Genomic DNA, 15,580 nt, shown 5'->3' with positions numbered 1-15,580 from the left:
TTCAAGAGGAGCCCTACATTAAAGATCTGAACTGCATATCGTGTAAACATCCTGCAACATTTTTCACAGCTTATAATTTTACTCTTTCGTCTCAGTGCGTAGTTGCAGCCAGACGCGTCACTAGGGGCAACAGCACGCGGTGCGATAGTTTGTCAAGACAGGCAACAGCTGAATTTGAAAATATCTCGTATAAGGTCGAAAAGCTCGCATCGAGGGTGGAAAAATTGCATAAGGCATTTGTCTATTTGCACTTTGAATCATATTAAATGATGTAAATGGTTGTGTCTCTGACCAAAAGCCGTTAGACACAATTAGACGCCAGTGTTTTGAGGATTTTGCTCAGCTATGAATGACAGCCCCTTTTGATCTTGTAGTTAACATAGTCTTGTAGTTCACATGGTTAACATAGAGAGGCAAAAAATTATGAGAAAGAAGGCAGTGGTGCGTGCCTCTCCCAGCACTTAAGATTTAAGGAAAGAAGAAGGGCCGTAATGAGCGACTATGAAAAAATGGAGAGGACGAGTTCAAGTCGGCAATACACTGTGACTATTTTCGGGCCTGTGCTTCGCAGTAAAGTAGCAGTCATGGCGATTCATGAAAATGACTTACCGTGAGCGTGACGATCTTGTCGAAAAGCATTGACGGCGCCATGTGAAAGTCGAAGACGAAGTACTAAGGACAAAACGAAAGGGGCAAACATATCTATTAGCAAAAATATTGCTTTTACAGACAGGCTTCACTGAGGCTAAATATGATCAGCTATGAAGGAGCTTGAAGCCGTATAAAGTTTGTGACTGCGTAATTACCAGTGTTTTGATAAACGCTTAAACGACGATATATTCTAGGAAGAGGAAGATTTTTGAAAAGACTAGTATAGAACCCACACTGCAATTTCACAGTAATCTACATAACAAACTTCATGAAGGAATTCGTCCACGATTGTTAAGCTATGGATTAATGTGAGGGAATAATGAAACAAGCTTTGCTACTGCAACAATCATCGTTCCCTTTTTTTCAAATGATAAGGCACAAACTTTACCTCGTTGTAGTAAGGGCAGTTCGTCGATTCCTTCACGGATGTGTACTTCTTCTGGTCGCCGACTTGCACGCATATAACTGGGTCCATGTTGAGACCAGCCAAGTGTCGACCTTCTATTATCGTCACGCAGACCTATAATCAAGGGCGGAGCCAAGGAAGAAAAAAGAACAATCTTACATTCAAGGATGCGCATTCATTGTCTTGTAATCTGGCTGCTCTAAATATTTTGTATTGTATATTTATGCACGCTATGACATGCGTGGTGTGGATTCCAAACGCACATACATCAGGAGGGGAAAAGTTTCAAATTTGACCACATTTCAGCGCTTTCGATTGTTTGATTGGGATCATCAGGCTCAACTAGAATGTGTCGTACAAAATTTCTCAAACGATTAGAAAATTATGGTACAATACACTGTCTTTTCAACTGTTCCGAGTACCACATAAAATGTAGTGTTTAGTGTCACTAAAGTCAAAGTCGGTCGGAGCCTCATTCTGAATTCAGTCTTGCTATTTGTTTCGACACTCAAGGCTATTTGTTTCAACAACACAAAACCCATTTCCATAGCAAAACTGAATTGAGATACAACGGGAAAAAAGAAACAGGCAAGGATCAACACTGCTCCATAAACTTGGCACGGATACTCCAGTGTTTATTTATCTTAACTGCACTCAGTAGCACTGAATGGCAGAGCGGACGGATAATAACAAAAATAAAACAATTTTCCTGAAAAGAATACGTGCACATCCGCTGCCGAAAAAACACAAAAACAATAACAGCAATACATATATCTTCGCGAGGAAAGTCAATAAGTTTAACAAAGATCACGCGACAAGCGCGTCACCGACTGATATGTGCTAGTGACTGTTCTTGTGTGTGTGTGTGTGTGTGTGTGTGTGTGTGTGTGTGTGTGTGCGTGCGCGCGTGGGGGTGTGTGTGTGCGTGTGTGTGCGTGCGTGTGGGTGTGTGGGCGTGTGCGTGCGTGCGTGTGGGTGTGTGGGCGTGTGCGTGCGCGTGTGCGTGCGTGCGTGCGCGCGCGTGGGTGTGCGTGTGTGTGTGTGTGCGATAGTTTTTTTTTGCAATGCTGCTAAAGCAACAGAGCCGAAACATGTCCTCTAAATCTACTTAGCGGAGTACCGACCTTACTTCCAGTTATTGGTTTCTTATTAAAACAGGTTACATTTGTAATACTCATTGATAAAGACATATTTCTAACATAACTGCATATTTCAAATTCTAGATAGTGACGGCAAAAACTTTTTTCATTACAACGAGTTGCTTAGGCAGGTTGGCTCACAAAAACACAAAAAGCTTCCCTAGATGGCTCCAGCTACACCAGCCACTGAGCGTATCTACCGCTCTCAGCTAGCAGCGCATAAGGCGGTTGTCCTGCGGCTGCACTACCGGTGTAGCGACAGCGTAACAGACGACCCGCCCCTGTGTCTTTCCCTTCATTGCCGAGAAAGGCTGAGACCAGATATAGCAACAGAAATAAGACAAAAAATATTCCGATCCCCACATTGTTAAGTTGAACACTGCTCTTTAGTTTAGTTACAGCGCAAAACCTAGTACCTTGTGTCACCGATACAGCCAACGTAAGGCGATTGACAGCGAATGCAATGTGATGTAGGTCGTAACAACAATTAGGCATTTCCTAAGACTCTTCTCCACGCTGCCGCAAGTGGCCCACGAAGAAGCTTTGCAGAACATTTATATGCCTAGCACACTTTGTACACTACTGAGCGTTAGAGCGGAAAAGAGTTTGAAAAGAAATGGTTAATGCTGTGCGCTTCCAAACCGTAAGATAATGGTCTACCTGAATTGAACGACCGTCTGAATTGAATTTTGCCACCTACCTGGGCCATTCTGGTAATATAAAAATATCTTGTTTTGCTTCCCTAGCTCGAAATATTGTTTACGTTCGATTAATAGAAAGTCTAAGAGAAACGTAAAAAAAGGAAATTATTCATCTTAAGTTTCTTCACGTCACTCACAGAAAAGTATAAGGTAAGACACGTAGTTGTCAGTTGCTGGGACAAAATTGTTACCTGGAAATCTTGTGCCTTCAAAGCCGACGTCGCGGTGATGTCTTGTCTTAACTTTGGCCTGAGAATAAAAAAAAAGAAGAGCACATTAGTGACCTTTCATCCGCATTTCATTTCACAGTGGCTTTGAAATATTATGACCCTAACGTGCGGCGCTTCTGTTACAAAACGCTTACGAAAAAAGTAAAAATTTGGTCCGTACGTCTGCTTGCTTAAAAAATAGATTCATTATAAGCAAGCCGCTTTTCAAGATAGCAAGCGACGGGAAGTCAGACAGTTGCAGAACTGCGGTACAGCCAGCATTGTCCGAGCCATCGCTGTCAACAAGAAAAAAAAAACAGCTCTTAAACAATTGACCCTAGGCGGTGGCACAGTCGCTTCGACCTTCGGCTGCTGATCCCAAGGTCACGTAGATAATCTCGCAGCAGCCGCCGCATTACTCCTTATCCTCATAGCTCATGTGTTGCCTCGGGACGTCATACTCCATATACCACACACCACATCTTGCTCAACCCTTTCGATTTACATAAATTGTTAAGTACAAAAAGAAGAAAAGTACCGCTGCTGCGTTGAAGGAAATAAAAAGCATTGGCGTGGTTTTCCTTTGAAACCATTTAATGAAAAGCAGAGAACGTATCCGGCATTTAAAAATCGCTGGCATTCTACTCTGCATGGGGTAAGGGAATCTGGGCGACAAAGACGGATGGAGAGCTGTGTATACCAGAGATGTTGATAGATTGCGCTTCCGACACCTAAAGCGACCAGTCGTTTTCTGCAACCTTGCAGGACCCCCAAAGAAACAAGCTCACAAGCGGTTATGAAATCGCCCTGTCAACCAAGCATTTGTTTCAGAAGTCAGCTCTAAACGGGGAACAAAAGAATGCGGAAATCGTTCCCCTTAATTTATGTTGTAAAAGGGCGGCCACTATTCTAGGAGTACCTATCGAAGTTACTCTGGTGCTCCCGCTCGGAGTATCCGCTTTCTGAGGACTTGAATGAACAAAGACATCTTTTCACTGCCTTGGGGTCCTCGACGGTCTGAAGAGAGAAAAATGTACTCCACATGCTAAATCACAGACCTTGACCTTTTATTTCTTATTTTAATACAGTGTCTCCGGCAGCAGAGTCATTACTCTCAGCTGCCGCCGAAAGCGATTTTTGAATGAGTTGCTATGCTTTCATGTATCATTTTCTTCGTGCGTGCGCCACCTCATTTCATTCATTTTTTCATTATTTTTTCGCTGGTTTGTGTGTGTTCGGTTCTATTCACCCCCGGAGTGCTGTCTCGAGATCTCAGCTAAAGGCTGCGGTGCACTAGGCACCTCCATGGCTCTAACAGATAATTTGTTTTGGACTTTGGTATTTTGTTTACACGTGTTCCGAAAGATTTCTAGGAATAAAATTACTGATTACCCGTTTGTGCCTGTTTCATAAAATTTATTTCAATAACCCTTTACTGAAAAGTGAACTCTTTTCTGAACCTACTTACCTATCAACGCGTGTAGATCAGACATATAAAGTTCGCGCCCCACACTGCCGTACAAATCTGTTTTCTGACTCTTGCTTGCCAAAAAACTATAACGGACTGGAACCACCTTCCCCCCTCCATTGCCTGTATTCAAGATCCTGTGGCATTCAATGACGCGCTAAAATTTTTTGACTGGCTAGCCTGCTTATTTCATGGTTTTTTCTCATCACTTGTTTGCTGTGTCTGGAGCATTTCGTTTCTTTTCTTAAGCCCTGCAACATATGTTTCAGTTTTTATTTATTCCCAAATACTGCAGGCAGTATAGTGCTGCCCAAGCGGGAGTGCCTGTACGCGTGTGCTTTATCTCTTTTTTTTTCAAATTATTTTGTTGGAATTTTGTTAAACCCCTGTACCCACCCCCTCTGTAACGCCTCCTAGGCCTTGAGGGTAAATAAATAAATAAATAAACCATTCTCCACATGCACAGAAATGTTGATAAGCTCCCAAGAGTACTCGTCCGTACGTGCCGCGAACTCTTGGGAGAATGTGGACGCTACGGGTCACATGAGTCGAAGATCGATGCAGATGGCACGTAAAACAAAAAGGCCGACGTGGCTATGGCTCGAAAGAGTGACGAGAAGTTTCACTCTAACTCATGGCTCCTGAACTAGGCAAACTAGGCAAGGCTGACCAGGGCAGTCTCGCCAGTAGATTTAAACTGCGGTGGTGAGGCATCGTGCTGCTGTCTGGTTCAATGCGCCGAGTTGTGACATTGAGTAGGCGTAGAACCTTAGAAGAGGGTTGCGAAGGGATGCTGAGGAGATCCTTATATTTAAATAAGAACTCGAGGATTTGCAGGAGGAGTCCTTAATTGGACAGTGGCAACAAAGCGTCGGATTAGCATAAGCGTTGTCTCACGACACTGGAACTATACTGTAGCCTACTACCTTACCGTAGCTTAAAAGGAATTGATAAGAAGGAACAACATGAATTCAGAAATGGGCCGCGCGGTATGTGCAATGAAATAAATTGGAAAGCCCCTGCATAAACTTCGTACCCACTAAGAACAAAAGAAATGAGGGATCATTACAGTCACCTAGACAAAATTTCTGCGATAAGAGTATCTGCAGTGAGAGTACCAATCGAAATTTCTGTGATAACAATATCTGCAGTGAGAGTAGCAACCAATATTTCTGCAATAAGAATACATGCAGTGATAGCAGCAATCAAAATTTTGGCGAAAAGAATATCTGTAGTGAAAGTAGCAATCGAAATTTCTGCGATAAAAATATCTGCAGTCAGAGTAGCAATCTCTGAATGGATGGTTTACTTGCAAGGACCGAAAGCTGCGCAACAGAGGAGGGTGGTAGGCAAACGTTTACGTCATATAGAGTCACCAATTGAGTACTCTTTTCAATCGGCTTTGTACATTGCGTCCATTTTTCTTCGCAGCTATATAAAGACAACATTAAGAGACTTGCCACGAGCAATAGTTAACTTTGCATGTTTAAAAATTTTTGTAGGCCTTGAAATTTTCGGCAGGTGTATAAAGTAAATAACTTAATTATTACTCACATTATAAAAGCTGCCCGAAGAAGTGCAGCTTCGTACATTTTTTTATTCTCCAAAAAACCGTGCATGACTGAATGCTCTCTCGAATATTGACAGGGAAGAGGTTTCTGCGGCCATTCAACGTCGAGCGAAGACGAAGAAAGACTTACTTTGTGATAACGACGGGGGTGGTGATGGAATAGGGCGCAGTGTCCATGGCGAACGGCTCGTCGGTGAACATGGTGCTGTCGGCGCCTTCGCCTCCCGACAGCAGGTACAGGGTCTGGTCGCTTAGCCGCCGGTGTAGCGACTGCGTAGAGCCTGGAGCAGAGGCACAGGGCACCATGTTACAAGCACGACAAGACAGAGTTCTGACTAGATGTCGCTCAGAACATGCCACGGGTTAGCGCTGCCAGTTCATGTTGAATTTAAATGAGAAAATGACAGGCACTCCATCAATATTTTGTTACCAGTAAAAAGTCTCGTTTGTTTGAATATTTGTGGCTAAGTTGACGTTTACTCGGCAACAGAATACAAATTCATTGCTGAGAAAACGTATTTAAAAATGATCGTGGCTCAACTCGGCTGAGCCAGGTTATACGTAGCGAAAGGCAACCGAACCAGTGGCCGATGTCGATATGGAGACGATGGTAGCATCCGCTGCCCTTTTCCTCTTGATACTACTGCTGCCTGTGCCGCTGCTACTCCAGACGTACCTCCCGTTCTTCACACTTGACGATCCCGCTTTCACGACTTATCTCTAGCCAACGCGGCTTCGTGACGTTCCCTGTCGTGGGGATCGCTAGAAGCAGCCCGGTGCCTCCAGCGCTCAGTCGAGGAACTCGCCCTGGTGACCGCGTATTCGCCAACTGCAGCCTGTACAGCCACAAGGCTTGAAACCACGGTGAATTGATCACGGTGACTGAAGATTGTCACTACGCCTTACCTAAAAGGGATAATAAATCCTCTTAAACGGCGTTATATGCCACTAAGCATCACGATTTGCGACCTAAAAGGGAAAAGATTGAAAAAAATGAAATTAAGAAAACAATAAAACTACAGTACAGAGAGCGGAGTCGAACGGCCGACCTTCCATACGCAACACGAGCCTCTAATCCATTGCGCCATAGCAGCGATGTCAAGCCGTCGTTCTTAATGAATATTTATAACCAGCCTTAATGTGGCTGCTACCTGCCGGTGGGCGGCGCTGTCATCGCTGCCTGTACCGGCTGCATTTGGCGAACACGCTGACCGGTTCTGACTCCATGTCTCTCCGGTGTCTAGACGGCGAGCGCTGGCCTTTATTCATCAAGAGGCAATAGCTTGGTTAGTCACGTGGCACACTGGCGAGAGCGAGCGGTCGGAGCGGCGGGCGGCGCAGAGACGGAACGAGCGGTACCAGCTGCGACAAGTCACGTGATATGACGTCACAGCCACACTTGCGGCGAGCCTCTAGTTAGAGGTCAAATCGAAGCGTCATATGACCTGCAGATTTACATGCGAGTAGAGCTTTTGCTCCAAAATGAAACATTGTTTTCCCGCCGCCCGATCTTCTGACTTCGATACATAAAAGGACTCTGTTATCGCCATTTAGAAGTGAATGGTGGTATAGCTTAGCGTCAGAGATCCATGGCATACAATCTCTAATTATGGCATAGCACTTGATGAAAATGAAGTGCGGCTGTGATACATTATTTATCGTTTGGACTTCACTAGCTTGTAAAAGATGTTATTAGTGAAGGTTTTTTTCTTGTCTGTAAAACGCGATGGCGATCTATAAAGACCACCCTATGTGTTCTCAGCATCCCTGAACTGATGTATTGATTAGTGCACAGCGTTCACCTGTGCGTAATGCCACTTGAAGCTGGTGTTCTTTTCATATAATGTCTTTAAAAACTACAGTCAATTCGCGTATTATGAACTTATTACCATGCATAAGTGCTTCAATCGACTGTCGCCACCAAAAATTTACTGCATACAGGTGTGCCTGAGAAGAAAATATATTCGGCTTCGTCAGTCAAGCCAACCGCCGAAAATGTTTGCACGTTTGAGAAGACGTACATACCGGGCAACTGGGTTCCCAGGCGCCGCTACGATATATTTGTTCCGGAAAATATCTATCCCATAAACTCTTACAGTCGATTCTAGACTCACATACTTTATGTGCGGTGAAGGAAAAGAAATAAGAAGAAAGGGTCTCTGCCCGAACTAACGAAGGCATTCACAGTCAAAGATTTATGGGAAGCGCCGTTGACGAATGTATTTTTTACGTTACATCCCATGCGCATTTACTGAGATTTACTGGTGCGTTCTGGGATTCGCAAAATCAGAATTTGACCGCATACATCCATTCTAGGATGTGCACGAAGATGGCGATGAAGTTCATTTTTCTTGCTGGCACGACAACTCACAACTTTTGAGTGCAACCGGCGTAGTTATTTTAGTACTTTGTCAAGAAAGTTCGGCCATAAATATAATAACTTCTTCAAAACATTCGTAACGTAATTGGACTTTTGTGTCTCTGAGACGAGGTCCAATATATTCTTCTAGCACACAAGTAGAACTCTAGCGCCAAAGACTCTGAACCTTCTCTCCGAATTAGTTTTGCTCTGCTTACGTCTAACTCGGGCCCAAGTTAGTCGAACCTTCAGCTAACAAGTCAATTGGGCAAAAACAAAGTATTTTTAATGCCCGTAGTGGCGAAGTGTTTCCAGCAACTGGCTTTCTGTTGGTGCTGACAACAAAGAAATTATCGTTAAACCACTCCTTACAAAAATTTCTTTAGATAGTCTATAGTGTCCATAAAATTCTGTCTATAAAGTCTATAGAATCTCTATGGAGAAATCCTTGCGAATAGTCTATAGACAATAGAGATCCTACGGATATTCTGTAGACTATCTATAGATTTATGGTCATACACTTTTGGTATACTTTTGTCTATAGACAGTCTATAGACATTGAACATACAAAAATAAATATCTATAGGAAGGCAACAGAGTGTACAGGAAGTCTATAGGCTCTATAGATGCCATCTTTATCAGGGGCCATTGCATGCACCAAAGAAAGAAAGCACATAAAAATCCGATACAAGAAATAATATCAAGGAATTAAAGCAGAGAGTTACCATCATAAGCGGGGTCACATCTCCAATCCTATTCTTTTTTTTTGTTGTTGTTGTTGAAGGACAACGTTTAAATGGCACTTAAGGGTTTTGCGCGAATTCTTCTTTTCAAGCAGCCCACAATCAAACTCCTCTGTCCAAATAGTCAGCAGCCGACAATGTCACCTTGGAACAACCAAGCCACCTGATGGCCCTGTCTGTAACGTCTATTTCAGTAGCTCTACATCTACTTCCCTCCTATCTCGTCCTCTCGCACGTGTTCTGCCTAATTGCTCGTGCGGGACGGAAGCCGCTCTCCTTCTGAATGGAATAAGTGCGCTCGACCATTTCCACGTCGCTAATAGACTAGCTTAGGGTAGGTAACGAGCAGGAGAGCAAGGAATGGACGAAAGCGTGCGCGACGAAAGGAAGGCACTTTCAGATCCCCTTCTACTCGCGGCCCGGAAGAACAGCGTAATTGGTCAATAAGCATTCCTACTGTGTTACCTAGTAACATCTCCTTTAAGTCCGGCTACTTCCGCGCCCATAACTCGTAATTACAGGAACCTGGACGACAACAGCTTAGCGTCAATGTCCTCGCATCCAGGTGAACGTAACTATGATGAAGTTCGCCTCAGCGCGCGTCAAAGCCTAATGGCGCTAGCCTAATTACCTGCAAGACACTGGACAGGAGCATTATAATGGTTTCCAACTATTTTGCAAAAACAGTTAGTAAAGTTCACTGCAGAAGCGGTTAACATGTTTTGCTTCTAAAGAAAACTAAATGCTCAGCCAATTTCCTCCGTTGTACTGTAGTTACACCTGCAGTCGAACGAACTTAAAAGCAGTGGACGCTTGGACAGGAATAAATTCGAAAATAAATTTGAGTTTGACTGCTAAACATTCAAACTGAAGTGATAACCGTAACCTAATCTGGGCTGATGCTGAGAAAAGTAATAATATGCGCGCTTGTGTACGGAGACTTCGACAACCACGACTCAACATAGAGATTGCACAGACAAAGAACACTACAATGCAGTCAACACATCAGTCACCTGGTGCCCTGATGGTGCTAGGCCTGTGTCTGCTCGGCGATTAACTCAGAATTGTTGAAAATAAAAATATTCTTGTTCTCAATATCTTCGGCCTTTCACCTTCATTTTTATCTTTTCCTTACTTGAGTCTCATTTGCGTGTAATACATTCACATAATCTTAATGTAGTTAGGAAAAGGTGCCTCTCTGCTGAGCAGGTCGACATATTTCCCGTCTTCTGCTTCATCCTTAAATATCGTTGCCCATTAGTCCTTGATGGCGCACCGAAATCGGTGCAAATGTGACGTCGCATGCACAGAAACGCGAAGCTTTGGAATTGTTTCAGCGTCGTACGGGAGGTGTGGGGTTCGATCCCCAGTGCGTCGGGTAGACACCGGTGATACAACGGGTACAACCTTTCCGCTGGCTTGCTGCTGGGCTCCTCTCGGGTGGAAATTGCTTGAAAAATATGCCTATGACCCCAAATTGTTTCCTCAAAAAAGGGCCTGTGCAATGGCACGCTTTGACCAAAGCTGCCCTGGCACCCTTAAATCTTCTTATAATTATTATCAAAACAAATGTTTTACACTTCAAATATAATGAGTTCCTTGGGAAGAATTTTATTCCACTCAATAGGTAAGCGTTTGTAGCTGTGTATTGAACCCATTTCTGGCAGCAGTAAATATCATCACCGATGCATAGGGGGCCACCATAAAACAATCTCAGGTACGGAAATGAGATAAATTGCTGAAGAAGTCTACAAGTGAGGTGGACGGCAGCTTCATGAGCGATCAGCACTACCTCCTTCCTACAGTCTACCGCCGCGGTGGCGCGCTCGTTGAAACGCTCGGCTGCTGACCCGAGAGACGCGGGTTCGATCCTGGCCATGGCGCTTGCATTTCAAAGGACGCTAAATGTTTGATGCCTGTGTACTGTGCGATGTTAAAGCACGTTGCCCCAGCCGATCGAAATTATCCAGAGCCTTCCACTATGGCTTCCCTTATAGCCTGAGCCACTTTGAAACGTTAAACACTATAAACCGTAAACTATCGCTACAGTCTGGTCTTACGGTGGGCTTAACACGCAAGACCTCCTGCGGAGTCTTTACAAATCAGTACCAGCGCATTGAACACCTGCAAGAGTTGGGAACCTCGCATGCCCTTACCGTAGTGGATGCCATCTTCGGCGTCTTTTAGCTTCACCCTTTCTTCGGCGTCGCCGGCCGGGCGTTGTTTGGCAATCTTTAGCGCCACAGCCAAGGTTTTCATCGCTGCAGGGAGCGACCTGCGAACAAGCATGAGGACAGAAGCGAAGCCCCAATCAGTCGCAGTGGTGGAACGGTCTCGTCAACGTCTGGACGCTACTAAGCATGAGTCAAGTAATTCGCGATCCCAGCCACGCCGTTCTGAAGGCATGAATACTTACAAAGATTCTGAACAAACATTTCGCCGCGACAATTTCTGGTGCATGCCAGAGTTTAACTGCTACAACTGATGAACACGACAAGCTGTCGCAAAAAGAAAAGGCTGGCAACACATTGGTTGAATGATTTATTTTGATTACCACCGCAAAACTGCGAGTGAAATGTCACAGCACCTCCGCTACTCTGAAGCCCCTACTCTGAAGCGGTCGCCGAGGTGGTTATATATCTTCGAGCACACTTCGCTGAACTCTGCATTCCCATGGTCAACCACTGTCTTGAAGTTGTCCGCATGGCAAAATAAAATGCCGAGGTAAAAAAAAAAAGAGGACGAATAAACTTTAACAAAATTTTCACAAAAAAGTCAGCATGTCGGTCCGGAGCGGCTTTTCTTGCCCCGCGGCGACGAATTCACGTTCCAATTGTCGATCTGGATCGGATTTGCGAATTCCAGTGGTCGTTTCGGAGCGCTCTGTCTTGATCAACCGAGCAGAGACGGATATAGCCGATATTATAAGGGTGCGGTGCCGTCACTTTTAGCGAAGCCGCGCCAGCCTGTTTTTAGCACCATTTGAGACATTGCCGACTGACTCTTGGCGCTTGTTTGCATTTGTGACGGCGCCGACAGGTCGAGCGTTAGCGCTTCTCGGCCGGATTAAATTTAGAAGTCGGTTGGAGAAGAGATGTGACCAGCGCCAGTGACGAAAGCAAGATGTATGCTCCCTTAGAGGTATTTACTAAAAAAAAAAAAAAAAAGCTTATTGAATCGACTCACAAATCACCGAAAAATCACCAGCCATAGCGCATAACCATTCAGACAAAGCGCTATGCATATTGTAACGTGGCGGCCAGCCGGAGAATGAGGCATGGTGAACAATGGAGAAGATACGATTTAATGGCCGCTGGCCTAGCGCGAGCCCTCCGTCCCGTGCCACTGCCAGCACGGCACACACTTCTTCGTCACACAACCCGGGGCCACCGAGCGATCGTCCCGATCGGTGACGAACAGACGCGCGAAATGGCGATGGTCTTGAGTTTTGGGTTGAACAGTATGTAGAAGAAGGTGCAGTGCTGGCCGCCATTATGAGAAAGATGAGAGAATGAGTCCCGGTCCACGAAGAATCCGGGCCGTACGGTGCCAGGAGCTGCCGGCCGAGGCCCTTGGACGCACCGAACGGCAGGGGCAGGGGGGCGGTGTCCTCATGTGTGGGCAGGGTCTTGGGTCTTGTGGGTTTTGGGTTGGTCGGGTCTTGGGTCGGTTGGGTCTTGGGTCGTCGTGTCTTGTGGTCCGGGCGGGGGACGGGGCAGGGGTGAGCGGCGAGGTCGGTTCAGGTCGGGCGGGCTGGGGCACGGCCATGCGGGGCGGACCAGGTACTCACGGCCGACGTCCACGACAGGCGCAGGACGCCGAAGCTCCGGGACCAGGGTGGCGATGAAGGGTACCCAGCACCTCTCACCAAATGTAACGCGGCGGCCAGCCGAAGAATGAGGCGTGGTAAACGATGGAGAAGAGATGATTTAATGGCCGCTGGCCTAGCGCCAGCCCTCCGTCCCGCGCCACTGCCAGCGTCGTCTTCGTCACAATATATACGCAAGTCATGCGCTCCTTCTCACTGTTCAGCTCTGCCCTGGTTGTCAGTGGCCATTAGGCATGGCAAAATTCTGAGCACCTCACAAGCTAAGTGCAAGATGCGTCTAAATTGTGTCACCATCGCTGATCCACGTCAAGCGAAAATGTGCGGGTGGATATTAAGCCGCCTTCCGGAATCGGCTGCGGTGCCGGTCTAGCTGCCGTTAGACTCCCTGCCGGAGCATGTTCGTGCTGCTAGGGTCGATCCGAATTGGGTCACGCTGTGGCAGGTTCGATTGCTCCGCAGCGAATTCAGCATTCCGCTCCAAACTGACAAGCGGCAAACACCATTATTTAGTTGACGTCGATTTTTAATTTAGTTGTCGCTCAGTAGAGGTCTAACGCTGTTTTATTTCAGAATGCTTTTGAACCACGTTGCGCACAAACGATACACAGTCCGGAGAGGACAGGTGTACACATTCCGCGAATTTGTACTAGCACCGGAAAACCGATATGTTTCCCTCCACTTTCTCTTGGCAGTGCACATCTCTTCTATTAATCGCTGCAAAAATTATGCGGCCTCAGAACTTACCATCAACGTTAACCAGACTGCTGGACTGTTGCATATCTATATCCTCCTATTTGTCTTCCTGGCTCTAATTTTCTTCCTCGAAAGCACACGTCTCTAGCTCTGACTTCGCAACCTTGCTCCCTGCAAGGCACACAGCACTACACTGCACTGGCCAACTGTCGCAACAGCAATGCTGTGGGCATGCCTTATTAAGGCACGCTAGGGTGATGAAACATGCGTTTTGTTTTCATTGTGGGTTGTAGGGATAACACACGCAATACTCCTGGAGTGGCTACAGCCGCCAGTTCTAATATTCACGCGCAAAACCAGCAGACGGCGGGGTACTAAAGAACTCGAACAGGGTGAAAGTATATTTGTAAAATATACCGTGAGAATTACGTTGGGCCAAGCACGTTAATAAAGGCAATGAATGAATGAATGAATGAATGAATGAATGAATGAATGAATGAATGAATGAATGAATGAATGAATGAATGAATGAATGAATGGAGACAATATTTACCTGTAGGTCGTCCGCACACAGTAAATTTTGAACATTTAAATATGCATACACCGCGGACTGTACGCAGGAAATTACGTTTGTAGGGGCATATTACGCTTGTTTTCACCCCATTTTAATTGAGCCAAGCAATCATCGTTGCAAACTGTAGAAGCCAAATAGCGAATCTTCTCTGCGGCCACGGAGGTAGCATTTTGATTCAGGAAAAATGTAAAGATATGCAAGTAAATTACAGTATAAGGTACAGAAACCTACGCAGTAAAAACTAACTAGGAGCTCCCTACTGGGACCTGTGTCGTAACTTCAAACTTGTGTCTCATAGGTAAAAATAAACCATTAAATGAACTTTGGACGTGTTGATTGGCGACACTCGAGTTCTGAGCAGCCAGGGCTCCATGATTACAGATTCCCGCAACACTTGCTCACCGGCCTCATATTAATACAGTCTAAAGAAAGCCAAGCCTAGAAAGTGCTCATGCCGACAAAACCCAAAAGAGAAAGACGTTTTTTCCCAATAATTATGACTGCATTGGAAAATAAATGTACACGAAAAACAAGACATGCTCAAGCCCATTTCTTGTTGTGAGCGCCGTGGCTTCCCAGTAATCACAGCGCTAACAAATAATGCAAAGGTCCTGCCACATTCCGGAGCTCGAACAAACATGCTGTGGGAAACAAGTGCAATAACAAAAATTAATTCAGAGAACGTTTTAGTTGCGGAGGACTCTAATTTGCTTTCGTTTGGAAAGATGTCGAGTACGTACATTCTCTTAGTGAGAATGGGATGTTGTTCTGTTTTCTTTGTTAGTTTGCTTTTTATTTTTTCCTTGCAGCTAGCTAGATCTTCATGGAGCAATACTCTCCACAAAGCCCGTGCAGAATAAGTAGTGCACTTATTGAAACGATGGTGTAAAAACAACTGTAATCCGTTTTGCTCTGAACGATATATCTCACTGGCACTGAAGTTTACGTTGGCGTTTACACTGTTTGTTTTTTCTTCGATTTTTTTGGGCTCGGTGCTCAACTTTATGCAACTCGAATTTTCACATGAAACTGGTGGATGATTGGAACATGTGCTTTTTCGAACTCCTTCAAGCCCACATCGCTTGGGACATCTGTGCGGGCCTGTGGCCTCACTGTTGTCACAGCGGCCGCGGTGGAGGCTGATTCGGTCACTGCCGACTGCTGTAAAGCTTGCTGCTCGGGCCATCTGCGACAACTTCTCTGAGCTTTGTCCAGAACTGAGCAACGGCCGTGCGTTT

At 45.4% G+C, this 15,580-nt stretch overlaps 1 protein-coding gene across 1 annotated transcript in view; it reads right to left on the bottom strand.

Annotated features, from left to right (window-relative positions):
* mfr (ferlin family C2 domain-containing myoferlin misfire) overlaps positions 1-15,580 on the bottom strand; it is a 320,505-nt gene that overhangs the window by 56,801 nt on the left and 248,124 nt on the right. The window contains exons 6-10 of the mRNA XM_089553028.1: positions 11,403-11,521; positions 6,275-6,425; positions 3,089-3,146; positions 1,040-1,171; positions 610-672 (exon numbers count right to left, since the gene is read on the bottom strand). Coding sequence (XP_089409154.1) covers positions 610-672; positions 1,040-1,171; positions 3,089-3,146; positions 6,275-6,425; positions 11,403-11,521 — 523 coding nt within the window. The remainder of the gene's footprint in view (positions 1-609; positions 673-1,039; positions 1,172-3,088; positions 3,147-6,274; positions 6,426-11,402; positions 11,522-15,580) is intronic.

Source organism: Amblyomma mixtum, chromosome 7 (assembly GCF_055824585.1).
Source record: "Amblyomma mixtum isolate Tamu chromosome 7, ASM5582458v1, whole genome shotgun sequence".
Taxonomy (NCBI): domain Eukaryota; kingdom Metazoa; phylum Arthropoda; class Arachnida; order Ixodida; family Ixodidae; genus Amblyomma; species Amblyomma mixtum.
This window is presented reverse-complemented; position numbering and strand designations above follow the sequence as displayed.